The sequence below is a fragment of the Hesperophylax consimilis genome, chromosome 27 (genome assembly GCF_061612785.1).
Source record: "Hesperophylax consimilis isolate HC1 chromosome 27, BYU_Hcon_1.0, whole genome shotgun sequence".
Taxonomy (NCBI): domain Eukaryota; kingdom Metazoa; phylum Arthropoda; class Insecta; order Trichoptera; family Limnephilidae; genus Hesperophylax; species Hesperophylax consimilis.
The window spans coordinates 18,771,737-18,793,916 of NC_142862.1; the positions used below are offsets into that span (position 1 = coordinate 18,771,737).

A 22,180-nucleotide genomic window follows, 5' to 3' on the forward strand; every position below is an offset into this window, starting at 1 on the left:
TTTTTTTTAAACATGAAATTTTCCAATTTCTGTCCATGGTTATTTAAAGCTTGATCCAAAATGATATTTTTCAAATTAGTTGAGTTCTTGAAACTATTTAAAAATGCCTAGTTGCAAAGTGAAATGAAGAAAAAAAAATTGTTTTATATTGTAATTATTTGATTTTTTCAAAATTTATTAATCCGATGGAAATTGTTCCGATTTTTTTCAAGATTAATTGGAAATTTTCCTGTCTTACAAATCTAAATACTGACTATTTTCAATGTTTTCATTAGGTCCTACTACTAAATTTGTAATATTCTTTCAAATACACCTACTAAAGATACAAAATAATTCTTGATTTTTCTACTTTTTTAATGTTTTTCGTTTTGCTACAAAAACGTTACTGGTGACTGGTGGTCGTTGGTAGTTTTTCTGATTTCCGGTCTGTGGGGTGTATTTTGTTGGGATGATTTAATAAGAAAGTAAACATAAAATTTTGTAACGTTGACAAAGTCAGTATTTCTTTAAAATATGTACGTTTTTGGCCCCTATGCGACTCAACATTTTTTCCAATTTTTTTTTTTTAAAACTGAAAAATTCTTGAATAACGTCTCTGTATCGTAAAATACTGTGTTTTTCGGCCTTTGTTTTAGTTTCTTTATAAAGAAGATGTGACCAAACAAAGTGATTTAATTTATTTTTAACAACTATTAAAGATGTGATAAATTTCTTCGTTCAACGATCCCCACCAAAATATCCGAAGCTGTAACAACTGGTCTGCCCCGATACAAATTCAAGTAAATGATCAAAAATTCTGCAAACCTCATGAAAAAAAAATGCATTTCAAAGAAAAAATGTGATATTACTGTGTTCAGAAAACAAAAGCCGCACAAACCTTATTTACATTGAAGTTAATGGATTGACAAATAATATATTTTGAACGTTAAAGTTTTTAAATTCATATATTTATTATTACCGATAATTTGTTATTCTGAAAATCTTGGCAAAATTATTATCAAATTAAATTTAATTATTTGAACAAATAGCTGAAACTATAATTCACTAGAAAGGAAACATCTTATGACTTAAGCGAGCGAGAAATAACACCATTTTTTAAAACATTATTTTGTTTTATAAACTTTATACTAATAAAACAACAGATCTAAATAATAATAAAAAGCCAAGTAAAAGACAAAACATCCAGAAGGGAATTGACTGATCAGCTCAGAAAGAGTTATGATAGAATCAAGATTCTCGATTGAAGAAGTTGATGGCGTAAAAAATAAAAAAAAAATAAAAACTAAAAAAAATCGTTAAACTTTTAATACTAAGTGCTAAATGTAAGTGACTTCCATTTGAAAGTGTTTATAAACCAAATAAGGAAAGTAATATCATTTGGAATGGTTGTGAAAACTAACTGATATATTCTATCCTAAAAACGCACCGAAAACATTTCGGTTATTGGTACTAAAACAAAGAAAACCTTTTTGTGAACAAAAAATTTAAAAAATCGAAGAAACGTATTTTTTTTTCTTACTGAAAGTGGTGCAAAATAAAAAAGGTCATAGTGAACGTTATTTATTTAAGTTTTTAGTAAAGTGTTTGTGCTTATTAAACTGGGCTGGGATTTGAGCGGTAGTGGAAGATGCCGATTGGCTTTAAATATCGCCTGTGGAACTTGTTCTTCCTTTCGGCCTGACCCTCATGGACCCGAGCCAGTACCGGGACTTGTTCGGCTCGCAGTGGCCCCCCGACTGCCTGGGCGGGCCGGGGCAGGGGGCCCCCAAGCGCGAGTGCGAGGGCGGCGCGCCCCTGGCCGTGGCAGACAGCACCACGCCCCCGCCCAGCGAATCCAGCTACGGTTCTCCGGTGCCGGGCATATATGCCGACAAGAAGGGACTCAATTCTATAAGAGGTAATTTGTGTTTCACTTGAAGGGACTGAATTATAATGAAAATTTGACTAGAGGAGGCCCAATTCTCAGAAAGGAACTCAATTTTAAGGAAGGTTTCACTAGAAGGGGCTCAATTATTACAAAGGTTTGACTAGAATGAACTCAATGTTAAGGATCGTTCACTAGGAGGGGCTCAATTCTAACAAAGGTTTGACTACAAGGAACTCAATTTCAAGGAAGGTTTCATTAGGAGGGGCTCAATTCTAACGAAGGTTTGACTAGAAGGAACTCAATTTTAAGGAAGGTTTCATTAGAAGTGGCTCAATTCTAACGAAGGTTTGACTAGAATGAACTCAATTTTAAGGAAGGTTTCATTAGAAGTGGCTCAATTCTAACGAAGGTTTGACTAGAAAGAACTCAATTTTAAGGAAGGTTTCATTAGAAGTGACTCAATTCTAACGAAGGTTTGACTAGAATGAACCCAATTTTAAGAAAGGTTTCACTAGTAGGGGTTCAATCCTTTAAGAGATACCAGATTTAATTAGAATCATTATCGCATTATAGCATTAGAGAGGTTTTATTGGAAGTGACTCAGTTATGTATAGTCTATCAATAAAAAGAGCTCAACTTCAGTGTTATAAGAAGTGGCTTATTTTCATTAGAGACAAATCATGTTTGACTACAAGGAGTCAATTATATAAATGGTAGCTTGTCTTTAACGAGAAGGATTCCACTTATTTGAGAGACAGTCTTTGACTAGGAGGTACATACCTCATAACATTTTTCCATAAAGTTTCTATAAATGTTTCAATTTTCGCCATGGTTCTATGAGAAGTAATTAAAAAGAGCGTTAATATCGTAAACAATGATCAGATCTCAAATTTCAAAGAGAAATCCATCAAATATTATAAGAGGTGTCTCAATGCAAATAGAAGGAATGAAATCTATGCATATTATATTTATATAAAGTAGATAAGTCGATGTTTTGTTATAAGGTCGTAAAAAATATTAGTTTAGACTGCTAACGCTGGATAAACCTTATGATACATCAAAATATTTTACTACGGAATTGTATATCTTAAAAAGGCCTCATAACCTCAATACTTTATTCCAAACCATTTATAAGTCCCCGAGTAACACCGGGTATACGTCAGCCAGTATTATATAAGCGGAAATGATAACGTAAAGCCATTTAACGCTAATATAACTAACTTGTTTGCTGTTAAGTTATTTTTCTTTAACAGGTAACCATAATATTTTACTGGTGGACGTTGTAATTATATTATTATGGTGAAATAACAATTCATTTGCAAGGTAGGGCGTTATTATTATTTATTGTTTTCGTGTAAATGGGCTTAGCTGAATTTTATGCAAGAAAGTTTTCAATTCCATAAGAGGAATTGTTTCCTCATTGTTTTATAAAGACGAAACAAAAGATTCCGTTATCTTTGAATAACAAAGAAACTTTTATTTAAAGTTATCGGGGTTGACAGTTTTTGACCTCATTTTGAAATCACCTGTTGCGTCATGAGTGTACATAATAAAGTGATTATTTCAAACTTGAGTAGTTTGGGACACGTGACTTTATAATCTTTTAAATTCACTCAATTATAAATACTTACATATAAACGTGAATTTTATTTCTATCTTTTCACTCCTTTTAAATTGTCCAAATATCCTCCATAAACGGCTGTTTACATATATTTTTGTATTTTTCTTTTTTCACTTAAATTCCGCATTGTTTGTGCCTATCTATGTGTTATTATTTTTTTTTATTCTAATTATTTTATTTGTTATTTCAAAATATGGAATGTATATTGCATTGCACTATCCCTGCATACATTCTAGAATAAATTCTTCTTATTATTAAATTGAATTTTTGTCAAATGAGACTTTTCTTGCTAAAATAGATTTGTATTCAGATGTCGTTGTTTTGCAATGTTTAAAGTTATTTAATATAAATCAGTCAAGAATTCAATTTTGGAGGCGGGTTTAGGTACCGCCGTCCCGGGAACCATTTATTGGATAACCAACACCACTGCCATAGGTCTACGTTTGGTAATCTAGCGGGTGTGCCCGGGTTCATCGGTTGAGGTGTGTTCAGGATGCGCTTGGCACCAGCTGCGGAGCGTGCAAGATCGAGAGTCTGGTTTGGGGAGACCCTTTGACCTCTCCAACTAGTCTCTCGACCCATCTCCTTGTACCGTAGTGGAAGGGATATATTCATATGTCGGTCACTTCTGGACACACTGTACCTTACATTAGCAGAACTTCCTATCCTTCCTTTCCTTAAGAAAGACCCTCCACACAGCATCCCAAAAGATGACATAGACCCTGAGAAAAATTATTTTCCTCCGGGTCTCATGTATTAGGTTAATGTTTAAAAAATCCATAAATTTCTCTCAGGATCTGTGTCATCTTTGAGGATGCTTGAGTAAACAGTCTGTTGAAAACATCCATGATTCAAGAGAGTTTAAAAAAATATATTATTTTCATGTGAACTCGAGTCTAGATTTTATTATTTTTTTAAATGATATTCACAATCTCAATGTAATATTTTTGGTTTTTTAACCACATTTTCATAGAAGAATTATTTTTTACAGTTAGATATTATACCGGGTGAAAACGGGTCCGATGCACAGTGCAAAAATATTGATGGAATTTTTTTAATCAGATGACTTCTCAATAGTTGTAAATTTATTTACAATGCGACGCATTTGCGCTGCGATCGGGTTGGAATATTTTTTTTCAATTTTTCACTGTGTATGAATGTGATACTGTTTGATCTACGATAACATATTTTTTAAACTTATTAAATTATTACATGATTTTTTTCTTCTATTTTTTCCCAATTTGACCATGTGTTTAAAAAACGAAACCACGTGTGACACATGCTTTATTGTACCATCTCGGTGAATATTGTCAACTTGACAACTGTTTTGTATTTAAGCGTGGCGACCACTCGTCTGTGCCGAACTGACCGTTAATTATTATAGTTTGCTATGAATCTTAAGGCAGCTAGGCAAGAATTAAATATAATAATTAAAATAAAATAACTTTGTTTAAATACCACTTTATTGTATATATTTATAACCAACCGGTTTCAGTTCAGCCCGAACCTTCATCAGGGTTAATAAAAACATATTAAATTAATTACAGAGGTGTAAGGGTACTTATAGTTAAGCTGGAAGAGGGAGAGAGAACATCAACTTTGGTGGGGGTGGAAGACTTAGGTAGGAGAGAGGGGGTAAACATAGGTGCAGGAAATGGAAATATATTTAAAATGGGGCTGTTTGTTAAATCTAATTGTTTATTTAGTAAATTGATTTTACTGACTTTAAGGGATTTTTTTATCTCGAGTGCTTCTAAATTGTTGAGGCGTAGACCTATCCCGTTTCTATGTAATACTTCTACACCTGAAGGCTTATCAAATGAGTGATCTTTATCTATTAAATGTGTTGCAAATTCCGAAAAACCTATGTTGTTTAAGCATCTCAAGTGCTCAACTACCCGCGTTTGAACATTTCTTGCAGTTTTACCAATGTAAAATGCTATGCATGTTTGGCGCTTTTTTACAAAAAACATTTTTTTACCGGTCACCCGTGACATATATATAATATAGTTCCATGATAACTCGTCAGAATGACAATTCAACACACATATAAAAAGTGTTATAAAGTAATGAAAAGTGATGAAACAAAAACTAAGTTAAAAATAGTTAAATACGTAACCTATTTGTAAACTAATATTGATGTCAATAAACGCCCGGGTTACCGGCAATAAAAAAAAAAAAAAAAAAAAAAAAAAAAAAAAAAAAAATTTAACCTAGTTTTTGTTTCATCACTTTGAATAACTTTATAACACTTTTTATAGGTGTGTTGAATTGTATAAAGGTGTATAAAAACACACGCTTATTACAATGCAACGTTGTGTCAAAATTTCAAAGTAATTGGTGAAGAACTTTTGGATATCAAAGATTTTCAGCAAACAAAACATTTTTATTTATATAGATAGATATTTATTTATTCATTTATTTAACGCCCAGAGGGCTTTTACATGTAGGTGGTACAATTTTAATGACAGTTTTGAAACATGAGAAAGAAATATTAAAAATAAAAGAACATAAATTAAAAATACAGCGATTTGAATGGCTCTCAAAAATATAACTTCCATTTAGGAATAGTTTTTAAATAAGTCTTTTACGTAATCCACAAAATACGCAAAGTTAATATTAAATATATCGACATCACCTAAGTATTGGTTTCCCATAGTGTGAAACCGTTGTATTGGGGAGTTCGCAATGTAATTGCGCTTATGTGTGTTGCATTGGAATAGTGTATTTTGTCGTGTTGTTATTGTAGGTATTCGCATAGACATATGAATATTAGTAGACCTGCCCTAAGTGATTAAAAGCGTATTATCCCCACTCCCCATACCGGTTCCATTGGAGCCGGCTGTGCTCGCGTATGGCCTCAAGTGAAATTTGAAAACGTGACGTCATCATTCTTGTGCGAACTATGGTCGAGGCATCATCGGTTCATTTTACGAAATAACACGGCAAAATGTTGACTTGTACTATGAAAACTTGTAAAAATAGATGTGAAAAAGAGAATAAACCCAATTGTCGTATTACATTCCATATATAAGCATTATTTTACTTTATTTTAAGCATATTCACATCGTATAATATAGATCAGTTTTAGAAACATATAGGTACTATCACATCGAGAAACGTCTGGACGCGAAACACAAAGCTGGTTGGTTGCTGGGAAGTAAATTATGAACATTTATAAAAGTGTCTTAACTAAATACTTAAACGAAATATTCGACTCTGAAAATAGAACCGAATTTTTTTGCCGAATTTGGACTTCGCAAATTTGTTCATAACGTGGCGAGTAATTTGCGCTCCCATGTAAAAATGTCTATTCATTCAAAAGCAGATTTTACTTTTAAGAAGTAAATGGTGATATTATAATGCGAGATGCCTATTTACTGTCAGATTGATTTATTGACAAATCACAGTCAGCTTCACTCCCTTCGTTCTTCAACAGTTGATTTTACCCCTCGCCATTATCTTCTCGTCTATTAATTCCTATGTCTGTGGGTATTCGTAAGTTTATGAGTTGCAGAAGTTCGCAACAGTCGAATTTAGAGTTTAGAATCTTGAATAAAAAAGTTAAGTCGTTTATTTTACGCCTGTCTTCCAATGTGTGTATTTTTAAAGTATTTAATAAAAAATGATATTGTATGTGTTCTAGTGGGATATTTAAGTTAAGATATATTGTCGTTACGAATTCGTCAGAATGAATGAATGAAAATGTTAGCCTCGAGCGAATCCCCATTATTATTAGTATTGTATCGCCTTAATAGCGGCACGCATGTCAAACGTTTTGCACATCACGAAAAGTGGTCCTGAGCGAATGATGACCCATTTAGCCGAAATTCCTGGAAAGGCTCATCTCGACTCAGTTATAATTAAAATTAGTTTTATGGTTCGATGAACTACTACACTGCTTGAGCATGATTGAGTTGAAACGCATCATTAAATGTAATTTATGGTACGTTTATTTAGACATGTACCAAATTATAAGCTAGATGTATTATATTTACTTAGTTATAGTAGTTACAGGTTATGTATGTTCATTCAATATCTTAATTTTGTATGAAATAAAAAGGCTTTGTCAATAATTATGTGTGGGTCATAATAATAAGAAAGATAAAATTTTGTGGAGAGAAGTGTAGAGAAGTGTAGAGACGTGTAGATAAGTTTAGAGAAGTGTAGAGAAATAATTAAATAATGAATTATTTAAGTGTGGTAATAATAATAACAAACAAAAAAGTTTGTGAAGAGAGATGTAGAGAAGTGTAGCGACGTTTAGAGAAGTTTAGAGAAGTGAAGAGAAGTGTAGAGAAGTGTAAAGAAATAATTAAATAATGAATTATTTTATATAATTGAAGAACAAGATAATACTAATAAATCTAAACAACAAAGAATCTAAACCAGGATCTCTTGTCTTAAGCCGGGACAGGCGTCTTAAACCACTCGACCATTGGTACCTACCTATTTATTAAACGTCATATTTCAAATTTAGAATTAAAAATATCATCTTGCAACTAATTTTTCCCAAATTTTTGGCATCTACCCTTCTGAATGATCACAAAGTTTCTTATGAAATTGGTTTGGAACCTAGATTATGTTAACCAATTTCATTTGGTTAGTTTAAAATAAAAGTTTAATTAAACATCAATACAGAAAACGTAATGAGCACTAACTAAGTAATGCAAAATCAGGCATTTTTGGTTTGAAAATTTAATAGCTTAGAAATTCTTTAAATGCTTTATTAAATACTGCGAGTAGAACACATCTTGACCTTAAAATAATATTTTTTTTTCAGTCTAGGTATATAAGTCCAGAAAAAATTAAGTATCAAGCACATAAAAATATCTTTAAAGTGTAAAATCTCCTACCCACGAACCCATTTTCGGAGATGGTTTTATTGTAGAGCTAACTGACGTGTACCCGGCTTTGTTTAACTTTTCTCACTTCTATATGTATAATATGCATGTATTATAAATATGAACCTTCCGCAAGAAATTATCTAAATGATAGTGAAAACCCTAACAAAATTCGTTGAAAGACGATTTGTTATTTTTTATATATTTATTTTTTATTATTTAGAGATTAAGGTCTTTAGAAAATGATCCTAAAATATTTAAATATTTGTGCCTTAACTTCACAAAAAAAAAATGTGCCTTAACTTCACAAAAAAAAATATTTGTAGGTACCTTAATTTTACAAAATAAAATATATATTTGTGCCTTAACTACACAAAAAAAAATTTGTGCCTTAACTTGACAAAAAAAAATATTTCACCAAATAAAATAAATATTTGTGCCTTAACTTCACAAAATAAAATAAATATTTGTGCCTTAACTTTACCAAATAAAATAAAACACATTTTTGGTGATGTATTTTCTTCCTTAAAAAAAAACGGGACGCTGGTGCTAAGCGGGAATTTAAACCTTATCGCCATCTACATAAGGAGTGTTATCGTTACCGGCCCGATTCCTATTTTTATTCCTTACGTTCTTCTTCCTTAAAATTCTTGAAATTCCTGATTTTTTTTTTTTCTTGTATTTCTGAGTTTGTGTTAGAATTGTTAATGATTTCTAGCGGAGACCAATTCGCTACAAAGGCATTCTTGAAATACATCGTTATTTTCTTTATTCTATTGCTCAATTAAATAAAGAATAGTACATTGTATCAACATAATACATTTCTCTTTGTTTGACTTGAATAACATTATTAGGTAGATACACTGAACATAAAATCAGTAGAAGTATGATCTAGTTCGATTTGAAAGAAAACCGAGTGTCGCCAATTTACATGAGAAAAATTTGGCTTACTTCCTGTTTATATCTTCGATAATAATAAAAATTTTTGATTAATTTCACAAGAAGTGAGGAAACTATTGAGCTCACGCTGGGAAACGCTGATATCATTCTTCTGGTGACGGCATAAATCATCAAAATGATAATTCATCACATCTATGAAACAAAAACTTTATTAACTGGGTTAAGTAGGTTAGGTTAGGTTAGGTAAAAAAAAAAAAAAATTCTTCATTTTTAATGACTTTATATCACTTTTTAAAGGTGTGTTGAATAGTCACTGTGTTGAATCAGCATGGAACCAATTCTATCTGCGTATATCTTCAGTGGTTTCGCAGATATATTGTTTTGCGTGTATGCGTGTGTGTTCACATGTGTTTCAGGCCCGGGGGTCAACGACACTTTGGCAGATATTTGGCATACCACTAGTGCTATAATCATGCCGCGCCGTGGCGGTAATAATTATATTTTTACTGTTTCGAGGTAGGTAGGTGTTGCCTAGGTAGCTAGTGGGTAACTTACCTAACCTCACAAATACAAATTATAACTTATGGTTTTTTTTAAAGAGAGATTAGCATTTCCGTGTTACGAAACACCTAATAAATATTTTAAGTTCTCCTTATTCCATCATTATCAGCGGAAATCGTTGCTTGTGCAACGATGGAGAAAGTGGTTAGTAAAAGATCAAATCAAAGACGCGCGGCACTTGGCTGGGAACATGGGAACCCGACGAATTTGTTCACTTGGCCACTAACGGGCATATATATAGGTATACGGTATTAGTGGAATTATCATGGGGTAGATAGAAAATGACAAGAAAATTCTTAGTAACTAACCATCACGCCGTTTTCCCGCAGGAGTAGGCAGAGAGGACGGACCGCCAAACAACTCGGTGTTGGTAACCACTTCTTGCCTCATTCACATTCATACATCGTCTCATGTTAAAATTCTAACGATTTTTGTAAGGTTTTTTTTTTATATTCAGTTGATAAACTGATTTTTCGCCAGACAGACGTGTTGTCGTTTTGCTCTCTTCAAGCCGACCAAGCTACGTTATTTTAACTAAATCATATTTTGTTTACAGGTACAGTTAGGTAAAGAAATATATGCTTTAAAGGTTTGGGCATGTAGAGCAAATGAACGACGAAAGGATTGTAAGGAGAATATATAACGCTAATGTGAATGGCAAAAGATGTCCGGAACGCCATGGCACCATCAAATTAACTAAATTTTTGAGTCGGGCCTTGACAGGAGTTAGAATAACAGAAGAGTATGTATGAATGTGAATAAGGCACGAAGTGTGTGCCAAGAACGTGCTGTTTGGCGGTCCGCCGTCTCTGCCCACCCCTGCGGAAAAACGGCATAGTAGTTAGTAAGTTAGTTAGTTATCTCGAATTTCCGGCAATCTATAAATAGGTAGAGTTACATTTTTTAATTGCTGCTTAAGGTTTTATTGTTTTATTACTCCAAAAACATTCCTGCCAAAAACACGTGTCAGTTATATTAAATAAATAATTTTCTGTATGGAAAACACAACAGATTTACTGCTTTAAGTGTCTTATACTGAAGTGAGTTTAGTTTAGTATTATTTATGTTACTTCTTATTAGATATATAAAACCAATGTCTATCTCGTGGTCCCAGGGAGCAATACGGCAAAGTATCAAAAGTCGTTTACATATCTGGAACCGAAATTATGTAATAAAATCCCTAAAGAATTAAATATTAAAACATGCAAAATGTCCTTCATCGGTTCAATAATAACTAAATGGTTGATTGGTTTGGGGAGGGTGGAGTCTGATAAACTATTAAGTCGATGGCATACGTAGTAATGCAAAATCATGTGTTTTTGGTTTGAAAATTCGGTCGCCTAGAAATGTTTCAGATGCTTTAATTAAATACTGCGAGTAGAATACATCTTGGCCTTACAAATTTTTTTATAAGCCCAGAAAAAAATAATGTATAAGGCCTATGAAAACTGCTTTAAAGTTTAAAATCTCCTACTTACGAACCCATTTTCGGTTATGATTTTATTGTATAATGTGGCAAATTAAGTTATTTATAAAATGATCGAAAAAAAATCAAATATTTATGCCTGAACATCCACAAAATAAAATAAAAGGCACTTTTTGGCCATGTTTTTTTCTTGCATAAATCAAAACAGGCGGATGGTGTTAAGCGGGAATTTAAACCTTATCGCCTTCTACGTAAGGGTTGTTATTGATAGCGGCTCAATTTAAAATATTACACGACTTAGTGCATCGCCTTAAATAATATTTTAACAGCATTTGGTTCCTTAGAACGGGCAATCTGCTTAGCTAGGAACTAATATCGATAATTCATAATAACACTTGTACTTATTTTTAATATACTTATTAATTTAAACGCCCTGATGGGCTTTTACATTATTCATATTTTATATAATTTACTGCACAGTACAATTTTTTTTAAGTTCACAACATATGTACAAGAAAACAACAAATATACACAATTGCTCTTTAAATATGTTACATAAAAATGTAATTCAGGTATCTCTTGAACACAGGCAAACTTATATTAAATATGTCGATATTTGAGGTGAATTTGTTTACAAGTGTGTGAAAGCGAGAAATAAGTGCATGTATGTGATAGTGGTACTAAAGTTATTGTTGCAGAATAATATATTTTGCCTAGTTGCTCGAGTAGGTACTCTGAAATCTATGAATTGCAGGAGTTCACAACAGTCTAGTTTGGAGTTAAAGTTAGGTCATTTATTTTTCTTCTGTTTTCTAGGGAATGTATTTAAAGTGTATTTAGTAAGAATGTATAGTTTATGTGTTGAATAGGTATGTGTAATTTGAAGTTAATAAATCGTAAAAACTTGTGCTGCACACGTTCAATATTTTTTATATGAATTTGGTAGTATGGAGACTACACTATTGAATTGTATTCTAACAAGCTGCGTACTAGCGACAGATACACGATTTTTATAACCTCCAACGAGTCGAATTCTTTGATGGTTCTGATTATAAATCGCAGTGTCTTCATACCTTTGTTAGTTATTTGTTGTATGTGATTTACAAAATTTAATTGAGTGTCAAACATAACTCCAAGGTCCCGAATTTCGTTGACTTGATATACAATTAATGTAATATTATTATTTTGTCATTTTTGCTATATACATGTATCTTATGTAATGTAATAAGTAAATAAATAAGAACAATATTCCTACTGCTGGAATTTGTTAAAGTTTGTTTAAGTTTGTCTTAAAATGGTAGCGGGGCAAAAGTGAACTGCTACAACTTCTGTGCCTGAACTACACACGTTCCAGAGTGGAAGATACTCCCTGGTGTAAGACCACCATTTATAATTAAAACGTTGCTTGAAATGTATTTAGCCGTGTTTGGTGACTAGATATAGCCAGGTACTCTCCCACCTTCCTCTTCCTTATCTCCTTTCCCTCCAGACTACCTTTAGCCTCACAACATACCCCGATTGGGGATGCTATAGTCTCACTGGCTCTTGACGGTTGGGAGCAGTTGGGAGCAGCAGTTTTTCATATCGGTAGTCATCAAACTTCTTGGTGTTACATTATGTTTATTTACTGTGGTAATTCATGCATTTATTCATGAAATATACATAATAGCCCTATCCTTCTCATAATTAATTAATCACTACGAGACAATAAAAACTGTGGCTTTTTAAAGGATTTCTAAGTACAGTTTGTTTAACAGCTAACAATAAAGCTAACAAAACTCATCTATTTCTTCAAAAAATTACGAAATATCTTGTCAACTACAGATTTAAAGAGAGTATATTATGCTCTATGCCACTCTCTATTGAAATATGGAATAATAGGATGGGGCTCAGCATCATCAAACCATCTTAAACAACTAAAGAAAACTCAAAATTGGATCATAAAGACCATATTAAAGCTCCCCGCAAGGACGCCAACTACTGATATTTTTAATCTGTTTGATGTTCCAAGCTTACAAAAAATCTATGCTAAAAATATTCTAGTTCATCAACTAAAAAATAAACCAAAGGCAAACCCCTCTCACGATCATAAAACCAGAGCCAAGCAAACAGACATACTAAGGACGGGTTGTTTCGGAGAATTTGAACAATTCATCAAATTTCAACGTTCATTTTCGGGTTCTGTGAAAGACTTATTCAAGTTCTGTTTTTATATCATTGTAGGCTAGTTGCTTGACAAAACTGAAATAAAAACAGAACTTGAAAAAAATCTTTCACAGAACTTGAAAATGAACGTTGAAATTTGATGAATTGTTCAGATTCTCCGAAACATCCCGTCCTAAATATTCCTAAATGTAATTCTACCTTTGAGCAAAGAAGCTCTGAATTTTTAGCAATAAAATTATATAATAAACTCCCTCTCAACATCAAACAAAGGAAAACGAAAAATAACAACATTAAGGACATCAAATCTTGGCTTAAGGAAATATCGGAAGAAGAACTAGCTAAGATATTAAAAACATCAAGTCGCTGAAAACGTATACTAACATATATAGTCCCCCTCAGCACAGGATCTCCTAGTGAGGAGGACTTCAATGATCTGTTTTAATTTTATATATATATATATTTTTTTATGTGCCATACAAAAATGTACCTGATTATTTAAAAAAGTAACTAAATAAAAATCAGAACTCGATCTATTCATCAAATTTCAGTCGAAAATCAAGCTCTATGAAAGTTCTACTAATGTTCTGTTATTATTTCATCGTGGGTCAGTTGTTTCACAGTACTTGGATAATAACGAAAAATCGATAAGACTTTCAAAGATGCTGAATATTAAGTGCCAGTTGCTTGATAGATTTAAACATTTTTTTGGAGGATTGTGATTATCGCCAATTTAAATGGTTTGTTAGCTGAATGATTCCGTGGTTCTCGAATCCGCAGAATTCGAGGTTGCGTGATAACTCTCGGTGTGTAAAAATTAGAATTCGAATAATTTCAATTTAGTTTTTATTTCAACAAAACTCACGTTACAATAATTTTATGAACAAAATAGATCGCGTACGTTAGAAAAGATTTAGGATTAAACCGGCGGCTAGACCACTGGAGAGAGAATGAAATATTTGCCGCGCGAGGTATCGCGCGCTGGTTTACAGTGATACCAGTCTCACATAAATGTGGGTAAAAGTAATGTTGTTATTATTTTCTGGAGTTGTAAACTCCTTATAATTTACCCTACAATTTCATCAAATTTCAATATTAATATTCAAGTTGTGTAAAGGTTATATTCAAGTTTTGTTATTACATTATTATTGGCCAGTTGCTTCACATAATTGAAATGATAACAGAACTTGAGTAAAACTTTCGCAGAAGATGAAAGTCAACTTTGAAATTTGATGAATTAATGCTAAAAAATCAGAAAAATGCTTCGTACATAATTGTTTTCAGGATTTCTTATATCTTGCCCTTCGAATTAGATAAATTAGTTCATCTTGTTCCCCCGTGCAGAGTTAAATATGTCAAGCTTTGCTGGTTTGTATTAGAACTAGTAGTTCTATGATCTTGTAGTTCATAAAATGACGTTTGTAATGTTGTCTTATTAAATAAATCGAATCCAAAATTTCCTCTCAAATAATATGATTTGTAAGTAGGTACTTAAATAAAGAATTATGCAATCTGTCAAAACGTCATTATCTCAAAGACAATTCTTTTTTCAAAATTTCTTCGTGTTGGGAGCTACCGAAATATTGAAAAAAAATGCGAATAAGAAAGTACAGATAAAAACGACGATTTCACATTTGAAAAAAAAACCTTGAGTGAACCATCAAAACGGCCGACATCTTCAACGGAGACAGAACGTGCTAACAAATTTATATACAGACTAAATGTAAAATAATCGAATTCTTCTAAACTAAGTAACGGATTTCGATAGGGTTTACACTATCATTTATAGAATTTCTTCCAGAAGGTTTATACGTATAATACATACGAATTGTATTTAAAGAAAGTAGAGAAAAGTCGGCTAGTAATCTTTAAATTAATAAATAAATAAACATGGTCGAACTTTCTCTTTTTAATTTCAATTTCTTGGAAGGATCAAAGTGGAAGAATTGGACGCTAAATCGGAGTGCGTCTACCAACGGCTGAGAAGATGATGTGTGAGTGTGACGGATGCCGGTTATTTACTATCGTCATCACGCCTTAAATAAATCTTACTGCTATTTGAGGAATTGCGTTACTAACGTTACAATGGCAGATGAAAGTTTCTTTTATACGCCCAGCAAAACGAAGTGATTATAGTGGTACCAGAGAGAGGTCGTATGAACGTCGCGACGATCGTCCATTTGTTTCTCACACGTGTTGTATGACATCACGTCACGTAAGACCTTTCTGTGGAATTACTATATTCTACTTGTTTTCATTGTGTTTATCTATTACAGAGGTTCCCAAACTTTTTTGCCCCGTAGACCACTTGCCAAAAAAAAATTTCCATAGACCCCCTGACTGCCGAATATTGAATTTTCCCAAAACTATTAACGTCCCATGTGATAATCATTTATTTTTTTCGTAAAAAGATTCCCTTCCCTTTCCTGTCCAACAACCGGGTGGCGGTATAGTTCCTCTGTCTTTTCCCTTAAGTTCTTTGTCAGTGCTTATTCCGGTCAGTTCTTCTTGTCACATGATATCCAATTCTTCAACGTTCCATTTCCATAGTCAAAATGTCCTCAAACTTAGTTTTGAAGTCTGTGTGAAGTGCATTTAAATGTTAAAAGTCATTATTATTCTGGACGTTTTTCAAAAACGAGTTGAAAAAAAATGTTTTGATTGAATGTATTAATTCTGACGAAAAAAGGACCGTAGACTCTATTTATATACCTCAATTAACAACTTTATATAATAATACGAATATCAAATAAGTAATTTCTCAGTCTATTATATTTGTGTTAGGTGTATTGTGTCATTTGCGGAACTCCTAAATGTTGACTTGAGGTAAATGGAGGTCCGCTCGTATGTACCCCCATTTGAATCTCGTGGACCCCCAAATTTTTTTCTCGCTGACATAGACCCCCAGCGAGCCGATATCGACCCCTGGGGGTCGATATAGACCACTTTGGGAACCTCTGATCTATTACAACATTTTTTTGCCTAAACTCCACAAGTGACGGGTCCGTGGTCGAGGGGTGAGGCTCTCAACTAGCAAGCCGAAGATCGCTGGTTCAAATCCCGACGTGCGCATGTAAATTTTATTTGATTCATTTGTGTTATTTCACAATTTATTAATTTTAAAATAATCCATAGTATCGGCTTTTACCCTTTTTTGGTGACCACGTAGCCAGGTACTCGCCCACCTTCCGCTTCCCCATCTCTTTCCCCTCCTCGCTACTTTCAGCCTCACCACATACTGAAATTGGGGATGCCAAAGAGTCTATGGCATAGACTCACTGGCTCCAGACGGTTGGGAGCTGTTGGGATTCACGGATTTCTCTCATAACGGTATTCATCAAACTTCTTGCGCACACCGGCATTTGAACCCGCGATCTCCGAATTGCTAGTCAAGAGCCTCAACCCTTGACCACGGAGTCCGTCAATGGTTATTGTATTGATTTTTAAGTTGGTAAATTTAAAAAATTATCTTCACAGTTTTCCCAAGGAAAATCGGTAGATAAATAATAAGTTAGCAAAAACATCCACCAGTCGATTGAGTTTTACCTGGAGTAAACCAATTATTTTCTAAATGTGGTATATTGAGCGAAGTCGCTACTGGAATTAGCATACCATGCCACTGAACCTATTTCATACAGAGTGTCAAATAATACCACACAGGTGATCGAACTTTGGGCTCACCTGTCGCGTGTTAAGACTTTGGATCTGAATATGAATCACCTATATGTGCCGAAATTTTTGAATAAATGCTATTTTTCTGTAATTATGGCTTATTCGTACAAAGCTGAAATTTTCTATATTACGTTTTGTTGATGTGAATTTTGTGTACATTTCTTTTCAAAGGAAGACACACATTCCCGGGTTACCTGACGAATAACCTGACTATATTTGAAAATCTCCTACTACCACCACAGTAAGCGAAAAATGTTGCTTGTATTGTAATGGAGCACTTACCCACCGGATGAATTGAACGTACTACGCCTGGGTGGGACCCAAACGCGATGCCAACTAAGTCACATATTATTTTTGAGTCGGAGACAGGATTAAAGGAGGCAGTATTTTTAACAGCCCCTAAATACGCTTAACATGTACCTTATATACAACAAATATTCAATTCATTACTAAATATTCAATTAATTACTAAACAAAATTTGTGCGGATCTGTGAAAAATCACGGGATATTATAATTCCAATTTTGGAAAATACGATCAAAATTGAAAAATGCAATTAAAATTATTTTTCTTTAAAATCTTGTTTTTTAGATAGGTACCTACATTATTGCTTGTCTGAATCATTCACACAATCATTTCCAAATTTTGAAAATGACGCTTAAATTCAAAGCATATTTGAGTTTAATGAAACGGATATCACGGTAATGATGTGATTATAAAATTAAAAATACTCAATTCTTATTATTTTCAGTAGATACATATAATGAATTTATGTATTACAAAATAGTGATGAAATCAAATATGATTTAAGATTTTCACGGCCAAAAGTATTTTTGTTATTTGTTTTTGGGGTGTTATGCCGTGTTGCGCTAACTCCTTCTTTAGCCAACGTTTCGGACAGCATTGCAGTGTCCATCATCAGGGCAGATGTGTTATTTGAGGTTGTGGTGAAATGTGAGCTTATGTATGAGGTTGTGATGAACTTTTAAAAAAACAGACTTTCTTTAAAACAGACCGGAAAAGAGGGAAATTATTTTCCCTGTGTGGGTTAATGTAAAAAAATACTTACTAATTACTAACAATTGGGGATACTTAATAATTGGGGATACTTAATAATTGGGGATACTAAAAATTACTCCCCCGTATTCTCTTCTCAAACTTTCTCATTGAAATGACAAATTCAGTGAAGTTTGACTGCGCGTGACATCAGACAGCGTTCATTAGCCTTGTTTCGTCATCATTCTTGCCGATGAGTGTAGGAAAAAAGTTTCGGATTTGAAATCCCAGGTGTAGCATTAACTTTTTGTTAGAGTGATTGCTTAAAAATTTTATTATCGTATTTTATATGGAGGCAGTCTGTGTAGCTTCCTTAAGCACTTAGGCCGTTGGAGTGGTGGACCAATGATGCTATCGATTTTTTATTCAATTCTTTAGTAAGGAGTAGACTTGTGAGTGTATTCCCTCGTGATAGAAAGAGTTCAGAATAACTTTGTGAGATTTCTCTACCTGGGTTGAGTAAATGGCTACTTACTACCCGTGGCTCCATCCAGTTTCTGTTGCCTATGCTCGTAATGCATCATCTACGGATCAGGGTATCGATTCTCCAATCCAAGCCGCTCACAATCGTCGTCAAAAGTATTCATGATTCTCGTCAAAGGTACTTACTTACATACGCCAAAAGTCATTCCACTCGAATAACGAGTGGAATGACTCCGTCGAGAATCGAGGCCCTGAATCTGTGGATGGTTTAAAAACGTAGCTATCATGGAGAGCATTTGTTCCTATGTTTCTGATAGTTATCTTCATTTCCGACAACATAGACCGTTTTATCTGTCTCCCAACCTGCAGGACTAACTTACCAATGATCATGCTGGTTAGGGGGGCAATCTTGCTGTTGAACAGAATCTATTCGATATAATAGAATTTGTCGAGCGTAAAGTTCTCGACTGGGAATCCAGAGTTCGCGGGTTCAAATCCCGTTCCAGTGTGGGAGATACTCTCAGTATGGTCCTGGTGTAAGACCATCATTCAGTATTGAAACATTTCTTAAAATTGCTTCAATCGTGTTTGATGACAAGATCTGAATATCAGGATACTTCCCCATCCTCCTCTTTCCCATATTCATTCCCTCCCCACTATACCTTGAATTGGGGTTGTCATAGTCTCGGTGGTTCCAGACGATGCTAATTTTGGTTTTGATTTAAAATAAGAGAATTAGAAACATACTTTAAATATTACACACTATAACATTAGATAGGAATTATTGACTCCCTGCTTAAGAGGAAGCTACAAGCCAAAAATGTGTATATTCTTGGTACGCCTTATGTCCTCACGAATATAGGTAATAGGCATTAACATCGCTTGACAAGTTGAGTCTAGAAACGCTGGATTTCAAGGACAAAAGTTGTTTTTATTTATTTTGTAAACAATTTATTAAACAAAAGACAGCAAAAAGTTAATCAAAGGAAACTGTCACAGATAATCTTAGCTACAATATATATTTTTTAAGTCATTTCTTTTGTGCGTTCATACATTTCTATTGAAAACAAAAAAAAATTTACTTTACATTTATATTTTTTCTTGAGTAATTACATTTTTTATTTGTATTACACTTAAAGGAAACGATAGAAAAACCTTCAATTTATCCATAGCATATTTTTTGGTATTCATTATGTAAACCAATTCTTTATAAAGATTAATCGAAAATAGTGATTTATCATTAAGCTTCGCCTTAATATCCTGTTTAAATGACATTCTAAAGATCTTTGATGTATGTTTTATATTCAGTTTATTTCCTCGATTCAAGTTTTAAAATAGTAAATTAACTCTTCAATTAATTTTCTTAATTATTTTTATAGTACTATTTTCCATTGATCGCTGACAAATGACAATACTTAATGCGAAGCACTACGAAGTAATGCAAAATTATGTTTTTTTGTTTTGAAAATTTGATAGCTTAAAAATGTTTTAGATGCTTTAATTAAATACTGCGAGTAGAACACGTCTTAGCCTTTATAATAATCGATGTTTTGTTTTGATAAATCTTTTTTTAAGCTCACAAAAAAAACTATCAGGCCTATAAAAACTGCTTTAAATATCGAAATCTCCTTCTTACAAACCCGTTCTCGGTTATGGTTTTATTGTAAAATGCGGCAAATTAAGTTATTTAGAAAATTATCTTAAAAAATTTCAATATTTGTGCCTGAACGTTCGCAAAATGAAATTACAGTCACTTTTTGCCGATGTTTTTTCTTGCGTAAATTAAAACAGGCGGCTGGTGTTAAGCGCGACTTAAAACCTTATTGCTATCTGCATAAGGGGTGTAATTGTTAGCGGCCCAATTCCAAATGTTCAACGACGTAGTGCTCCCCCTTAAGATGGCCAATGAGGCATAAAGCGTAGAAGAATTTCGCCATGTGGGCGTGTTTCGTGGTAGCAAATATTTGCTTAATCGAGGCTTAATTTCCAATACAAATCTGTGTTTACGAAGTTCAAATGGGTTGGAGATATACGACGTCAGGAAAACGAATTATTTGTTCCTTTTAAATTTGTATGGAAGACACTTCTAGTGTTGTTCCTTATTCTATATTAAAAGAAGAAGGAAAATTATTTCTAAAATGGTATAAAACAAAAATTGATTTTATTGTAAAATTAGAATATGCGTATCAAAAATAATGTTTTCGGTTTTTCGTCTGTATGTAACCCTGGTTTAATGAACTCTAGAACTCGAATTAGCTTTGAATTTAAGTACCATCATTTTCAAAATTTGAAGTGCTTATTTGGAGAATTCAGACAAGTTATTAAGTACCTACAGTAAGAATTTTGACAAAAAAAAATATTTTATTTATCATTTTCAATTATTTAATTGATTTTTGAATTTCCGTGATTTTTCCCGTGTCTGCGCTAGTAATACATTAATATGCAAAATAGATAGGTAGTTGGAATAGCTACTATGTACCTTACATTGCAATAACAAAGATAATGTTAATCGTACATGTTTTTAGGAACGTAATACAGATAAAAAAATCACATCAAATAGAAATAATATATCCAATCTACAACATACTTTTATTACATCATTGTGTTATCTTGGAATAGAACACGGAACTAAGAAGGGAAGTTGTGATTTTGCTTTAATTCGCCTATATTTATATTAACCCCTAGAGTGCCAAGACTTATATTTCGTAGTACTTCACCGACTGTTCAAAAAATTTCCTAGCATACTAAAATATATTTTATTCGCTTGGCAAGGAAATAATGATATTAATTTTATACTAGCTTATCGTTTCGTCACTGTTTATTGTATTTATTTTATCTGTGAAAAAGCGTATCGCGAAATTGCATATCAAGCAAGTGTTAAAATACCATGCCTCATATAACTTATTTTTTATCATAAAGAAGGCTTATTTAGGTGAAAAATATTTTTAAAAACTCGTGAATACTCTCATACGTTATATTAAAAATAATATTGTACCTCAATTCCTTTCATTAATAAAATACTTGTGTTGCTCTGTAAAAAACAAAGTGTTATTTTATCAGTTTTACACCACAAAACAAACTTTTTACCAACAAACCTATACCTGCATAAAAAAATGAAATGACATTTATGTATATTAAGAACGGATTGTATCGGAGAATTTGAACAGTTCATCATATTTCTAAATTCATTTTCGGGTTCTAATTAATCTAAAGTCCTATTCAAGTTCTGTTATTGTATCATCATTTGCTAGTTGCTGAATTGAAATAATAACAGAACTTGAAAATTAACTTTGAAATTTGAAGAATTGTTCAGATTCTCCGAAACAAACAGTTCTTAGTCAATTTCTTTTTATGATTTATTCCAACAATCTATATTATGTCGGTTACTTCGTTCATATAAAAATCTGACGCAATATCGACATCTCAGTTCTGTTTTATCTTCCACGTTGTACATTATCTGTCAGTTGACGTTGACATTCTAACTGTGATGCTCTGCTTAATCGACAAAGAAAGATATATAATTACATACAAACATATCTGGTAAGAAGCCACAATTTAAAAATATTAGAAAAGAACAGGTAAGTCATTGCAAAAATAGTGCCGCCGGCGTACGGCGGACGATTGGCGTTTTACCCCTGGCATTACAAG

General features: G+C 33.0%; 1 protein-coding gene across 3 annotated transcripts in view; it reads left to right on the forward strand.

The window, feature by feature from the left end:
* The first annotated feature begins 244 nt into the window (after positions 1-244).
* The window catches only part of Hr3 (nuclear hormone receptor 3 ROR-beta), a 70,598-nt gene continuing 48,662 nt past the window's right edge, over positions 245-22,180 (forward strand). For all 3 annotated transcript variants that reach the window (XM_089648026.1, XM_089648029.1, XM_089648028.1), the window contains exon 1: positions 245-1,897. In XM_089648026.1, coding sequence (XP_089504152.1) covers positions 1,687-1,897 — 211 coding nt within the window. In that variant the 5' untranslated portion in view covers positions 245-1,686. The remainder of the gene's footprint in view (positions 1,898-22,180) is intronic.